This window comes from Thermobia domestica, chromosome 12 (genome assembly GCF_964235325.1).
Source record: "Thermobia domestica chromosome 12, izTheDome1.hap1.1, whole genome shotgun sequence".
In the NCBI taxonomy this organism is placed as follows: Eukaryota; Metazoa; Arthropoda; class Insecta; order Zygentoma; family Lepismatidae; genus Thermobia; species Thermobia domestica.
In genome coordinates this window covers 126,945,499-126,962,115 of record NC_137465.1, presented here as the reverse complement: position 1 = coordinate 126,962,115, position 16,617 = coordinate 126,945,499, and the positions used below count along the sequence as shown (strand labels likewise).

The window sequence follows — 16,617 nt, the reverse complement described above, 5'->3', positions numbered from 1 at the left end:
CTACCTGGACAAACTAGGAATTTCGAAGCATCATATATTCGTTGCTAGTTGTTGAAGGGTTATGGGATACCAGCTTAGCTGTAGTGCGTCTCAGATATGCCGTCTACTCACTTCCCTTTTCCTGTAATATCTTGTCTGTTAGGGATGACGTTATTGTCCACGAAAATTAACATATCATCAATTGTTGCACCAAAGACATGACATAATGCCTGAAGATCCCAATGAAATGTAACTAAACTCTTAAGGTGACACATCGGATTATATATATATATATCGCCACTAATGATTCTTAATTTCGAACTCTATTGAACTCATTCACTCTCATGATCTTAATAATTGCGAGTTCCATATCCTCTCTTTTCCAAATAAATACACGCCAATTGCTCGACTGAAGTCTTCAGCACGACTTATCCGAGAACTTCCTTTGCAATCATGATGCTCCTTAGCCCAGCTACTGGCCAGGTGACGTCTGAAGAAACCACACCAATTTCCTCGTATGGAGGCCTGCCTTACTTTACGCTACCACGTCGAATAGTGTATTTATACCCTACGTCCTGTTGCGAGAAATCCATGTGACAGATCATACACTTTGTCACTTGCTCAGATGAGCCGACAACACTAAGTAATATATAGTTCAGAAAGAACACTGAAAAATCCTCCGCTACCTCTCTCTTTGTTTCTTCCCTGCCTCCATTCTGCCTGTGGCTCTCCACGTCGTAGATTTCGCTGAGTCACGTTGTAGCGCTGTTACATTATTCAGGATTCCATTAAATTAGTTCATATTCACTCACACACTATCATTATCACACTACTGAGGTTTCTACGTGGCGTTGTGATTTCTCATATTCTGACGTTATATGAGACATGGTACCTGATGTTATATCTTGCTTTCCCGTACCTTAATCCAGCTAAAAGCTACACTATCCTAAGGAAACAACCATGTACAATTTCCATGTCGCTTTATCTACTTTAGCCTTACTCCTCTTACTTAATTGTTTTGATCAGTTTTGTTAATGCAAAGGTTGTTCTTCCGAATGCAAATTGAAGCAATATTTTAATAAAACATTGACCCTTAATATTATGTGCAATAATCGGAGGGGTCAGGGTAGCAGACTACATTTCTAAGAACCAGAAAAAGGAAGTTAAACATTTAATATGTTCCTTGGAATGTGCACAGTTGTAGTCCATTGTAGGGGCATGTTTGTCCAGGCCAGCGTTACTAGATGAAGTTCATTACATGATTTATTGTTAAGACGTTTTGGAGACATGTCCCAACAACGCATTTTCTCATAAAAATTTTGTTATGTTTAAGAACGGTAAAATTTCTTCGGAAAAAAGTAAGGTTTTGCTTGTAATGAATCTTCTTCAGTTTTAGAAGTTTCGCTCTCTTATGTATATTTATATCCAGATATGCTCAAAATGCTTTATTATTTATACTGTATCCTTACTTACTAGTGGTAAAATGATGGTGAATGGGGTTATGTATTCTTGGAAGACCACTGTTTCACTCAAGCAAAAAGGAAATTTATATCGAAAAAAAGGAATATATATACAGGGTGTTAGGTAACTCCACTGACAAACTTTGGGAGGCGATTCCTTATACGAAATGAAAGAAAAGAGTTCTAATAAACATGGGCCGGAAAATGTCTCCTTTCCGAGTTATGATCCAGTGAAAATTCGAAAAATCAATTTTCAAAACTCCCTAACTTAGAAACTATAGGGCTTATCCCAAGCGGTTTAAGGAATTACACAGGAACTGGTATACGCTCTATCTAAATAACCATGTTTCAAAATTCACCGGTACCAGCGAAACGAACGCACCATTAGTACTTAAAGGAGTACCCCTATACTTCAAATTCCTTTTCACAGTTCCTTTCACCGGTAACGGAAGATGGTAAAACATGGATATTTAGATAGAGAACATACTAGTTCCTGTGTAATTCCTTAAACCGCTTGGGATAGGTCCTATAGTTTCTAAGTTAGGGAGTTTTGAAAAATGATTTTTCGAATTTTCAATGGATCATAACTCTAAAAGGAGGCATTTTCGGCCCATTTTTATTAGAACTCTTTTCTTTCATTTCGTATAAGGAATCGCCTTCCAAAGTTTGTCGGTGGAGTTACCTACCACCCTGTATATATATATAATTTTAAAAATCTTCATTTTCTTTATGTTTTCTTTTTTTTTTTAGAAGTCTCCACGTAATAATGGTAATAATGACCAAAATTGCTAAGATAATTTGTTTTCCTAGTAGAATCCTAAACACGACACATGTTAATATTGTTTATGAGTAATGTTTACTGAACTATGATTTATGAGTGGCATTTAATTTAGACATTACTGTAGTGTAAACTGGAAGAGGTTATAAACCTAGAGGAGTAAATATTGATCCAATCACTTTATAAGAAAACATTCCACCTCAAAGATAACAGATAGTGTAAATATCTTTTTGTAAGAGAGTTCAACCACATGCTCTCCCACGTTCTTTAGTAGCATCATCCTAAGAGAAAATAATTGACAAATAGTTTTTATTTATGTATTTTCTAATTTACAAGTGTTAAATATTTTCTTAGTTTATGAGAATACTGACTTCTTTTTATTAGGTTTCTATCAAGCTTCAACCGACCTAATTTGAAGTATGTGGTGTATCCGAAAAAAGGAAAGAGTATTACAAAAGAAATAATTGATGTAATAGCTGCAAGATTTTCTCGTCAATCTGGAATTGTGTATTGCTTATCAAGAAAAGAATGTGACTCTGTGGCTGCTGACCTGAAAAAGGCTGGAATCAAAGCAGTGAGCTATCATGCAGGGTTGACGGACAGTCAACGAGCAAATGTACAGAGCGAGTGGCTTAGCGATAGAGCAAAGGTTTGTATCTGTTACAAAATCTGTTAATAATTCTCTCTAACATTAAGGTGCGTACCCAACCGCAAAAACCATGAATAAACTGTGGAGATCTTATAATGTGAGGGGGGAAATGAAATAAGGCGTGAAATTCTTTATCAAACTTTGAGAATCTAGAAAATTATCAAATTAATAGAGAAAATAATAAAAAACGCATCAGAAGAAGGTAAAAAGTCATGTTGAGTCGCAGTGGTCCCGCACCGAGCGGTTTTTATTGTCGGTCAGTAAATGTTATTTTTGTAAATTTTCGACCGTGAAATTGAAACGTTTTGAACAGTGAAAATCCGTGAATTCGATTATTTAGTTTGAATGGGAACCCTGAACAGGGTCATCTGCTGCTTAACTTTGCCTACATATCAATGTGTTACGATTACCCGAAAGTTGGCTACTTGCACAAGTTAGAAATTTTTGATAAAGCAAAGATACCCAACTTCGACATGCCTTAATTCATTTTTTTTCCCCCTCTCTCTCTCTCATACACACACAAGTGTTTAATGCGGTCTAGATTTCTGTTAAAACTTGTCTTTCGGTGACATATAACCAACCTTCAGCATTAACAGGTCCTTTCGAAAAGATAGGAGAAGTTTCTTCCTCAACAAAAATCATTTTCATATTCTTTTCAGTTGTGTGATAATACATAAATCATTGATGGAAATAGCGAAGTTCAGTTTTCAAAGACAATCCTTAGAGGTCATTGGACAGGTATAAAATATTATATGGTTCTGAGATAAGTTCATTTTAATGACAATTTATTATTCTATTGTCTAGGTAATATGCACTTTTTTATATACTGCTATGAGCTATGCTTAAGGTATTGGGGCTTAATAAATTTCGAATTTGTTTAGAAGTTAGCGTGAACGATCTAGCACATAATTGTAAAAATGCTATATTCTGTAGATTTATGTATGTGCTGTTCTCAATTAGCACTTCGAATGAAGAGTCGCGGAATGTGTTATATAATTAACAATAATTTAATGTTTTTATTTCAATAAAAGAATTTGTAGCGAGGTTTACGTCATTAAGCAGTTTATACGTCATGGTAGCAGCCAGCTGAGAGATGGAAGAATACCACTGTTTTGAAAGTATGGTTCTCAGCTAAAGTATATTTTAAAATAATTTAGTATATTTTTAATAATTTATAATTGATTGAGTTCTAAAAGGGGCCGCGGTGGCTCAGTGGTAGAGCGTTCACCTGTGATGCATAGGGTTCCGGGTTCAAACCCTGCTCCTGACAAGTGATCTTTGTGGTGGACAAACACCGTGTGCGTAGGTTTCCTCGGGGTTCTCTCGTTTCCTCCCACTTTCTTCATTCCACCATTTCATTCATTACTCACCATCACCGTCTCCTTTAGCCTAGCCGGCATAACGTGGAACGTAAAACTTAAAAATTTCATTTCATTTCAGTTCTAAATCATTAATTTTAATAGGGGACGCGGTGGCTCAGTTTTAGAGCGTTCACCTCTGGTGCTTGGGGTCCCTGGTTCAATCCCAGCTCGCGCCGTGTGGACTTTGTGGTGGACAAACACCGTGCTCGTGGGTTTTCTCGGGGTTCTCCCGTTTCCTCCCACTTTCTTCATTCCACCATTTCACTCATCTCTCATCATCACCGTCTCCTTTAGCCTGACCGGCATAACCGTGGGACGTAAAACTTAAAGATTTCTTTTTTTCATTAATTTTAATAATTAAAATAAATAATTTGGTTAGAATAATCTGTATAAAACGGATGATTTAGTTGAAAGTTGGAACTATGTTCATAGTCTTAATTACAAAGCAATCCCATAAGATTTATGTGGGCGTTTCCATGTTTATAGTAATGTAACCTCTTTTACCAATCTAAGTTAGAATGACGAATCGTAATTGAGAGAGATTCGCGGAAGAAGTTTTGAAGTGTATGGCACGCAAGTTTCTCTACGTGTAAAAAATATTAATGTTTAATAAGTTAGAGAAGCCAAAGTGATTTGAAAATATTTTATTCTACTTAGTAATTCTTGATTAACAATTTTGAACTGAGTGATTATCGAAAGTTGGTAAAATATATAAATTAGAAGACACTTTGGGATCAGAAGTAAATTTGTATAGAAAGTAGTAGAACAAGCGGAGTTCTGATTAATTTAATAGACTGTTTTGGCATCCAGTGTGCTTGGAGTATATCTGCATATATATGAAGTAGCTGCAAGGAAACTTCCCCTTGAGTGAAATAATTTTGAACGGAATAAATATAATTAATAAAGTTCAAAATTATAATGAAATTAATACTATTCTCTTTCCTGAGCTTTTAATTGCTACAAGTAATTACTAAATAAAATAAAATGCTAGTATTTTTGTTTTTAACACATGCTCTTCGTCCTAAAATAAATCTTTTAGTTCTTTTTTCTTTTTTCAATCCTATTACAATGTCTTATCTTTATAATTAAACAACAACTGAATTAAATTATGTTTTATAGTAATCGATATTTTCTGTCAACTGCTTCTATTCCTAATTCCCGAAAACTAACTTCAGCAATTCTTGAAATATATCTAATACTCACAAAATTTCTAATTACTGTAAGTTCGTATAACTTATTCTATCTAGTATTCAATTTTCAAACTAGAATTTCTTATTTCTACACACGGTCACACATTCACGATCCTTTCTTTCTTTTTGGCGCTCTCAATTCTTTATTTACATCAATTATGTTGGTTCCGAATCGCTACAAACAAATCGAATCGAGAAAACTATTTATTTTCTCACCTGTCACTTATTTATTATCCTTGGTGTTTCTCACTTATTTAAATAGTAATTAATTAAAATTATTAGTTATAAAATTATTCAAGGAATATTTGTTATGATACTGTTTTCTTAAATAATTCTTTCTGACATTTTAAGTCAGTCGTAGGCATCATTTAATTTAAGTTTACTTTTACTTTTAATCATGAATATCGATTCTTAAATTGCACCTTATTTAAAAAGTTTGGAAACACCCATATGATATATGTGGGTGTTTCCGTGATTAACGTAACCCTCTCTACCAAACTAAATTAGGATGGTGAATAGTATTTGAGAGGGATTCGCGGAAGAAGTTTTGAAGTGTATGGCACATAAATTTCTCTACGTGTAAAAAATATTTATGTCCTATAAGTTAGAGCAGCCAAACTGACCTGAAAAGTATTTTATTCTGGTTAGTAATGTTTTTATTAACAATTTTGAACTCAGTGATTCTCGGAAGTTCGTAAAATACATAAATTAGATGACATTTTGGGATCGGAAGTAAATTCGTATGGAAGTACTAGAATTAGCGGAGTTCTGATGAAATTAATAGATTATGGTGATATCCAGTGTGTTTGAAGTATACCTGCAGTTATATATGAAGTGGCTGCAGTAAAACTGGTTTATTGTTAACAATTTCTAATAGTGAATTATCCAACTAAATTACCTCTGCAATGATTGCGTTATTAAAATGCGACCTTAAAAGTTCAGTAGCTAGCCACCTTTCCGAAATTATGTCCATTACTTTACAATATTCACAATAGCTTAATATACAGTACATCACAGTACGATAGTGCAAATTGCAATGTTTTACTATAAAGTTAAGTAAATTCAAAATCATTAAAAAAAAGTATTGAGAAATAGATTTATGTTTTTGAAATAAGATAATAATTAAAATTTTCTATAGGTTAAATTCGATTAGGTCAGTATGATTTTCAATTTGATTTGTAAAATATTCAGATGATTTGTATGAGATGAGACAAGTTATTGTACGCTTCTGAAATTGCAATCTGTGGTTCTGATTTCGATTTAGGGTAATCTTATTTAAATTATATTTATCAGAAGAATACTACAGGATATATCTGTCCTCCAAAGCTGATTCATTGATTTAAATAGTTATGCACGTAAAATGGTCCTTATGTATTAGAATTAGATTTGTTGGTGCTAGTAAGATAATAATATATTATTACTTGGTGTATATAAATGTATGATTTTTTGTGCCTTTTCAATTTATGAAGGAAATGATTGTAAATTTTTAGTATATGTAGTTGAAATATAGATGTTGTACCAAACCTAACGTTTATTTCTGTTTAGTTGTTGGTTTGTACAGATAAAGAATAAGATAATAATTTGCATGAAGTTAGAGCAATGTAGTTACATGTACAAATTATACAGCAACTGTAATAATTGCTTTTACAACTAATTGTATAAGAAAGTAGATCTGCTGTTATCTACAATTATTATTTTGAAATATCACAAGTATGTAAACTACATAAGTTGCTCTAATAAATTATTTGCGTGCAAAAGTAATTCGATTACAAAGTAATGTACTAGTAGTGACATCTGTTAGTAAATGAGTAACGCAGTTTTTTTGATGAACTGAATATTCTTCGATTGGAAGAATATCCATCGATTTTGAATATTAAAGAATATCTCTGTTGTATTATATGTACAACTAGCAACATTTGGGAGAGAAAGTTCTAAAGAATCTTTACCCGTTAAGAATCAAGTTGTTTAGAAATTCAAATAATAAAATTAGTATTGAATAATAAAACCTCATTTGAACAAAGAGTTTCATTTGAAATAAATAAATAATTTAGTTTCATAGTTGATGTATTGAAGATACAACAGTAATATGCACACTAAGTTATGAACAAATTTGAAATAAATTATTTTGCATATTAAGGAAATAGAAATGAGGAGTAATTAATATAAATAAGATTTACAAATATTTAAGTATTTATATTTCCGGTTTTCATACAGCTAGTCAGATTGTGTTGGGGCTTAATCATTTTGTGGGTAGCAAGTTATACCTAGTTGCCACTGCAAGATGTTTAAGTTATCTTTCATTGTTAACCTAATTTCATTTATTTACAGATTATAATTTTGAAGTAGTTTTGCTAACCATAGGAAATGGGAGGCAATATTATTAATTATTAGTATGATTCGCAGATTAGGAAGTTTAGTGGTTACAATATTCGAGTCACAGGAATTAACTTTGATATTAGCTTTGGCAAAAATATCTTACAGACGTTTTTAACGTGAATTGATATTTGTTTGGAAATATAGAATTGTAGTTTTAAACTATACTATCAGAATTTTAAAATTGGGCGTTGTTCGTGTATACGAGGGCTACTAAAAAGTTTCTGCAAACTACTACTAACAATGGCACTTGTATTCCGCTATTATAAAATTCGGAAGAATAGACTTGTCTATGTTTAAGTCATCTTTGGTTATTTGTTTAAGCCTATTTGTTTAATTTCCCAGCAGTTTGAAGAAGCACCTCAGAAAGCGTGTTTGAAATGCTTCAACAGCTGCTTTAGACGGCACAGATCGTTCCTCATGTGTCTTATTTTTTGTGTGTGGGAACAATAAGTCATGCGAATGCGGACAATGAGGCGTTAATTCGACATTTTTAGTGGACAAAGGATCAACAGTTCGGTGTTCAGTATGCTGAGTGGGAACTGGTGTTGTGATTTTAAGAATAGTTTTATGATTGATTGATTGATTTTTGAGTTTTACGTCCCGTTCAGCAGCGAGGCTATATGAGACGTGGACCTACTGATTAACGTGGAATCCGAACCACATGAGCTCCCGCCGGGAATCGAACCAGGGTCTCCCGCGCCAAAAATAGTTTTATGATTTGGGTTTGTTTTGCACAATTCATTTATGACGTGTGGCAAACAAATTGTTGTTTACCACTCAGCATTTACAATCCTTCGATCTTCTAAAACTATGGTTGCCATATGTCCTGTATAACCGAAGAAACAATCAATCATTTGCCTGGCAGCATTCCTCGAACTAACATCTTTTGTTGATTTCGGCTCACTTTGAAACGTTCAAACACAGTGAATTGGTGTTTAGTCTTGGGTTCATATAAATATATCCAACTTTCGTCCTCTGTAACGATATAGTACATCAAATTTGATTTATCTTGGTGGAATAATTAAGCATTTCTTTACACCAATCGGCATGAGTCGGTTTTCGACCTTCGGCCTATTTGTGTGGGATCCAACGAATTGAAAGTTCCCGTGCGTTCAGGTGACCGTGCAAAATCGTATGTATTGCTTTCATGTTAAAAAGATGTTTGAATCTCACAATGTGGCACATGTCAATCTCTCCCAATCTTTTCACGCACAGCATCAACATAACTTTCAACAACAGACGTGGGTGGACGACCTTTATGAAGTTTATTACTGAGAAATGCGCGATCACGCTGGAATTCGGAAATCCTATCATACACAGTCCTATTGGATGGTGCTTTATCCTCAAAAGTCAAGTGAAGTCGCTTGATGCATTGTTTCGGTGTTAAACTACATTTAAAATATTTTTTTAAAAAAATCTGCTCGATAGTGTTCACGAAAAATTTCCATTTCTCACACAAAGACACTTCAAACTGCCGACAAACAACGAAATTTAAACATGGAAAAGGATATTCTTTCGAATTTTATAATAGCGGAACACTAGCGCCATTGTTAATAGTAGTTTGCAGAAACTTTCTAGCAGCCCTCACACAATTTTCGTTCAGTTTCTGATAAAGATATTATCACCCATTCTTGTATATGTAGTGTTCCTAGTCCTAACTTTCAATCTCTGCTCCTGCTCCGTAAAAACTCCTTTACATACTTACCCTGACTGTCCTGTATTCATCCATCTGGGAGACAAACAATCTCAAACAATTTGATTGAAAACTATTAGTTTTGGCTAGGATGTAGGAGGTTAAAAGTTAGGAATCGAGTTCGTGATGGGGGTGATCCTTCCACCAGAACATTCAGACAAGACAAGTCACACTTTAACATAAATGAATAAAAATTAAAAAGCAAGTAACTGATCTAACAATTATTATAGAAAAAAAAATAAAGCAGAAGGAAGGGAAAGAATTTTTGTTTGTGTTTCCACTTGATGTCTAGCTGTCGAAGGCGACAAGATTGGTTGCTGAAACGATACCAGAAATGTAATCATCCGATTAGACATCTCGCAGTGACTCTTAGGTAATCAAAATGTTAATTTGATTAAAATAGAAATTTATTTTGTGTTTATTCTAGGTTGTATGTGCAACCATTGCCTTCGGAATGGGTATTGATAAGCCAGACGTACGATTTGTAATCCACTACTCTTTACCGAAGTCTATTGAAGGCTATTACCAGGAATCTGGGCGAGCTGGAAGAGATGGGGAGAAAGCCACGTGCATACTTTATTATTCGTACCTGGATAAACATCGTATCCAAAGAATGATTGAATGTAAGTTTGTAACTAAATAGAAATAGTAATAATTTGAATTGATTGTATTTGTAAGAAGTGAGATAGTAAAAGTTAGTATTTTTAAAATATGTAATAAGTGAATTCGAGAAGTATACGATGGACTTGATAGTAGTTCAGGAAATAGGTGGAAAGAAAAGGGAGCTGTGCAGACGGGAAGTTTTACGTTATTATTATTATTATTATTATTATTATTATTATTATTATTATTATTATTATTATTATTATTATTATTAGGGGGAAGCAAATAAAACTAGAAACAGTTTTCTTTTCTTCGTTCACAATCGAATAATATCAGCAATTAAACGTGTTGAATTTGTTAATGATAGACTCTCTTATTACTCTTCAGAGTCGGCGGTGCGATATTATTGTTTTAAATATACATGCCTTCATGATACCTCAGGTTTCATGATTATAGCTAGGTACTTGTGCCAGGACAAGATGACCATACATCGTGTAGCCAAAAATACGAAGATGAATTCGGAATATTATCACGCTAACGTACTGACACCCATTTATCGCCATCCCATCTATCTCATCTCTACAGGAGAGATTAAAATTGTGTGTGGGTGCATCAAGTCACACATCTCGCTCAATGCGCCTCTTCCTCCAACAAATGGCAGCAGAACTGGAATTCGTGCCATTCCATTCACAGACATTCAGTGAAGTCCCATGATTCGTCACCGATGGACTTTTACGCTTTCGGCCTCTTGAAACGAGCTGCACCGTTGAAGGACTATGGGAAGCCTGTCAGGAGAGGTGGTTGACTTGACATGACTATACTGCGTGTCAGTCTCCTACAGTGGAAATTTCGCTGTCGGGCAATGGCCCAAATGCAGGGATGCCAAATAGTGGCGACATTGTTTTTCTTAAGATAAGTGCAGGTTCAAATCGTCACCATAGATCGGAAACTACCTCTGTATATGGATTCCGTTTAGCAGGAGACCATATGTAGGACTCCAGCACCAAGGCCTGGGACACGACGTCTGCAACTGAAGTATTCCAAAGAAAACAAGATTATTTCTAACATCTTCATTAAATTCGAATAATTAAAATACATATTAAAATGCAAATGTAATATGTTTTAATTGAAAAGCCAAACAGCTAGCCAACAGAAATAAGAATCGTGTTTGCTTATGAGCGGAACGGCCTCTCATCTAACACTAAAACCTTTTTGGTTACAATTTATACCTTGTACTAACTCTCATGTTAATTTATTAACATATATAGAAAAAGCAAGATGTTAGTTATGTATCATACTTCTGAAATTATGTAAAATATAGTTTTATGAAAGTATTTCATAAATAATCTTTCACTTACTGTTTTTAACTAAATGAGCTTGCCGTGATTACGCACTTGAAAGCAAGTTTGGCGAGTGGTTAAAATTGTTTGCCAACTAAGCTTACCCTTGAAAAACAGCTAGACAAATGATCTTATTCTTGAAGAAGTTATATATAAATGCACTGTGCTTTGTACCGTCATGAATGTGTGTGCATTGATCGCAAACACTGTCGATTGAAGAATCGAATCCGAGTTTGTCATTTTCTTGTCTACATAGTGCTTAAGACAATTCTGAACCACATCATGTGCTCTTTCGGCTAAGTCTGGAGTATGATGTGCTCCAGTGTTCTCAGAACTTCGATGAATTTCACATTTCTCTGCCATCTCTTCCATTTATTTACCCTTATGTGCTGCCAAGTGTTCTAACACTACTTGATTTGGTACACCATATTTTAAAATTATCTCCCCATAAAGCACTTGACTTAAAGAATGTGCACTGAAATCTGGCATAAATTTAGTTATTACATACCTTTTTTCCCCATGTTTACCATAATGCATACATACTTATGTCTGTAGGTACTAGACAATGGAAGCGGGCCAAATTGGTCAGTTACTAACAATTCCATAGGCACGTTTTGTGGATAGGTTTGCGGATGTAAAGGGGTTTTTCGTACTCGGCTTTTGTTGACTTGACAAGCAATAAACGTGGAACATTTTTTCATGTGAAAATTTCATGTTGGGCATGCAAATTTTCTTTAGTGCATTGTTGTAACAGTTGGAAAAGAAGAAAAAATGACCATCTCCGTACTACTCAGCATGTAATTGTTGAAAAACATATTCACGAAGTGAGTATGAGATACAGAGTAAATATTTGGTCTTATTCGCTAAACGGTGTTTACGAAATGATCTACCCTCTCTTTATTTCAAAAGCTGAATCTTGTCTGTATATTGATCCATTGCATTCTTCTGGATGTTCTAATGCATTTAAAATTGGACTGAAATGATGATCCTGTAGGCGAGAGGTATCGTAGTCATAGCAATAATCAACTTTTTCTTAGAAATCTAATCATTGATAATTCTTACACCAATATTCATGAACATTCTGTTTATGATAAGAGAATAGAATTTTGGGGGATGATTTTAATGTAGTTTGTGTTTGTTGGGGTCTGTCAAAATGTTCCAAGTATCGTGACTAGGCATTGACAAATATGAAGTAAGTACATACCTTAATCTTATGATGTAAAAAATATAGAAGTGTAATAATTCAAATCCTGTAGATTAACCAGGTCTACTCCCAGGTCAGATACGATGTTCTCTTCTTAGTGAGCTTAGCGTCGCAACTCCCACGTCTTTGGAAAGCCAAGTCGCTTTGTTTCTCGACTTGTGCTGAGATCATGCACTTACTGTACTCGTGGTGAAATGGTACCTACAAGTATATTTCTCTCATCATATTTGTCAATGCAAGAAGTTCACGATGGATTAACGTAAGAGAGTTGACTCTAGTACGTGGAAATAAATTCAAAGTCAGAATTACGCAACAGATAAAGAATTCATATGTTAATCACAACTGAGTTTTGAAATGTTCAAAGTTTCCTTTCGCTGTCTTTGTAAGTCATTTTGAAGGGTAATGAACTAAAATTACAATCACGAACAAAAGTTTATCCAAACAGAATTCTATGATTACTTCCTCTATTACATGACACCAATCATGACACTATCTGACAACGCCGCACTATTGCTGCAGCGTTTAGTATAGCACTGAGTACATAGTAATAGCTTCTAAACTCATTTTCTGACGACAAAGGAAAAACAATAAATCGAAAAGTCATATTACTTTAAAATTGCGGCATATATATGTAATTCAGGAGGTAATTCTCTTCAAACACTTTGTTATAATTTTTATTATTTGTTTGTTGCAGTGGATAAACAGAACTATGCTGCGTATCAGACCCATATTGATAATTTATGGCGTATGGTAAACTACTGCGAAAATAAAACGGACTGTAGACGTACTCAGCAGTTGAATTATTTCGGGGAGATATTTGATCCTCAACAGTGCCTTTCAGTAAAGGAGACTACCTGTGATAACTGTTTGCAAAAGGTAATTAATTTAATTTTTTTTCTTTTTCTAATTATGTGCGGTCACTTGAAGGGCCAAGTGAAAATGGTTATTAAAAATACAGTGTGTCCTCCGAATGATAATATGCCAATAAGAAATTTGAATAACTCGAGAACCAATAGTTATAGAATCCTCCAGTTATGGTTTGGGAAAGAGGAAAGAATAGAATTTTATATCTAGCATAAAAATCACTCAACTCACCTCTATACACCTCCACTTGTTGGTCGGCAAACATCAAGGCGATACACAACCTCCCTCCAGGTGTTGTTTAACATTTGAGGTGTCACGGTTTCACAAGCATCGATATATTCTATATCTTAGATCTCCAAATCTTGAAGTTGGGTCTGGTGCTCAAAAATTTTCGTGCGCCCCGAAATTAAAAGTCCAGAGGGTGAAGTCAGTGATATCTGGGGGCCATTCAGTGAAACCCTCCCTCCCAATCCAATTGTACTGGAAATGATTATCCAGAAATTTTGATGTGAATTTTCCTTACGCCATATCCTGCAGTTATGCCAGTGCACCTTACCTGACGTATGGTAGGTGTCTTCATCAGAAAAAGCTGCCCTTTATAGAAAACCATTGTCCTCACTAATGTGAGATAGCGTTTCAACAGCAAATTCATATCTGCAAAGCTTGTTATTGAACTGAAGTTTTTGAACAAACTGTGGCTTGTAGGCTCTGAGACGTAACCTTCTATGCACTTTTCGAAGCGCGGATTTGCAGTTGTGTACTTACACTCCTTATCGATTTTACGTGGACTTCCCTGTAAGGGGGTTCGCGAACAGTCTCCACTTCTTCATTCACTTGTTTTTTCACTGTCTTTCTTCCGCAACACAAAGACGCTTTCCAGCAATTGTTTGTGCCATCTAAATGCAGTGACAGTCTGGTTGTTCCTGTCCCTATTCTTGTCTAAATCTTCTTACGGTTATAGAGGACTTGAATTCTTGCGAACCAAAAACTGCACTCCTCTTTCTGATGAACAGTAAAGGACGCCATTTTGATTACGAGTAATGCGCATGCTTAAAGTCGTGTTGCGTTCAATTGTCTGCTGGGCATCAGATGATTTTGCCACTATTGGTTTTCGAGTTATTCAGATTTCTTATTAGTATATCTTCATCTGGACACACTGTATTAATGTTGTGTGGAATATACTACTTTTAGCTAAATTTCAAATTATATCTATATCTATATATATCTATATCTATATCTATATCTATATCTATATCTATATCTATATCTATCTATCTATCTATTTATATATATCGGGTGTTGCAAAATAAGTGTTACTACTCTTGGCAGATGACTCCTGCCACTGAGACAAGAAAAAAAGTTCTCTTGAACTTTCGGCTATCGGACATAGTTTCGGATCTACAAGGTGCCGAAAGCGTGGGAAAATGACTTTCGAACGCCAATAGTTTGGAAACTATCCAACGTAAAGAGGGCGGGTAAAAAGTTCACTGAAGAAGTCATGCCTGCTGTATTGAATTTGCATGTTTCACAATTCTACCATGCACGCGAAAGGGATTCCCCAAAGGAACGTAGGGAGTCCCGCATAATCTGCCAAATGAAAATTGGTCTAAATGGGTATGAATTGGTAGGGTTTCTACCAGGAAACAATAATTCGTTTGTATTAAGTCGATGTCTGGAACAAATACAAAATGGCGGACATCTTCATGCCCATTGTGTGTGGTTGCATAATCGCCAGGTACGGATGCTGGCCAACAGTGACGTTCTGAGTATTAAGTGTAGCGAATTTGTATTAAAATGCTCTAGAAAGACATCTGGAGTGTTGGTAGAGCACAACAGATGAATCAGGGTGATTCACATGTGTGGAAACACGTAACGAAAAATGCCCAGAAATGCACTCATACTCAGTAAACGTGAGTTCAAAGTGTCGGAAATGTAAAGATTAGCGTCAAGAACATGAAAGCCATTGCCGATTCACCAATAATATTCCCTCAATCCGATGCAATATATGTGCATGGTTGCATACCAATAAGAAGGAAACAACTGAGGCCAAGTTTAAATTGTGCGAGGGGATTCACAAAGAAACTGGGTAAACTAAATGAATGTCACTAATGGGATTGCATGATCGATCTTGAAATGTGGCTAATGTGTGTGTTGATATCAACATGTAGCTAATGGACAAATGTCAACATGTCCCACTACTGCTGGGACACCGTCCCACGTGCGAAAAATAGGAAAATAACTTCTCGGGTCTTGAATCTGAGGCCGTGGGCTCCCAGTAGGTTTGGAAACTGCGACCACGCGAGCGAAAGCAAGCGCTCTAGTCCTGAGGCTTCGAGGGAGCCTCACTTTCTCTGTATTCATTTCTTTGAGGAGTACCCTCTTTGTTTGGCAAGCGCTCTTTTACAGCCTCCCGACATGCTTGTGTGTTTCATTTTGTTACTCCTCGTCGTGTGGTTACTCCTACTGCAAAGTTGTAAACAATCAGAGCTTTAAGACCTTTCTTCCTATTTCTCATGTCGTTTTATTTTCCATATCTATGGTGTTCCAGCAGTAGTGTTACATGTGCCAAATTGGTTCATTTCCGTCTTTATCTTGGCATGTGCACTGTGTTTAAGATACCAATTTCTGGAGGTGCTTTCCTATATTTCGAGTACATCATATATCCCAGAAGACGTGGGACATGATACAAGTTTGTTATTTTCACGCTCTATCAGGATTAGAACCATGGATTAAGAGATTTCTTTTCATATGTGTCGACTGTGGGACAATGTCCCAAACAAAGAGGGAAATTGATACAATCTTGTTCTAGTTACGTTCTGCCAAAAAGTGCATCAGATGTAATAGCAGAATGTATCTACTGGAAGACCACGGCCTCAGATTCAAGACCCGAGTAGTTATTTTCCTATTTTTCGCAGGTGGGAGGGTGTCCCAGCAGTAGTGGGACATGTTGACATTTGTCCATTAGCTACATGTTGATATCAACACACACATTGGCCACATTTCAACATCGATCATGCAATCCCACTAGTGACATTCATTTAGTTTACCCAGTTTCTTTGTGAATCCCCTCGCACAATTTAAACTTGGCCTCAGTTGTTTCATCCTGATTGGTATGCAACC

At 35.4% G+C, this 16,617-nt stretch overlaps 1 protein-coding gene across 2 annotated transcripts in view; it reads left to right on the top strand.

The window, feature by feature from the left end:
- The window catches only part of LOC145666633 (uncharacterized), a 156,914-nt gene that overhangs the window by 95,525 nt on the left and 44,772 nt on the right, over window positions 1–16,617 (top strand). For both annotated transcript variants that reach the window (XM_081734073.1, XM_081734072.1), the window contains 3 exons: window positions 2,602–2,866; window positions 9,914–10,109; window positions 13,328–13,509. In XM_081734073.1, coding sequence (XP_081590199.1) covers window positions 2,602–2,866; window positions 9,914–10,109; window positions 13,328–13,509 — 643 coding nt within the window. The remainder of the gene's footprint in view (window positions 1–2,601; window positions 2,867–9,913; window positions 10,110–13,327; window positions 13,510–16,617) is intronic.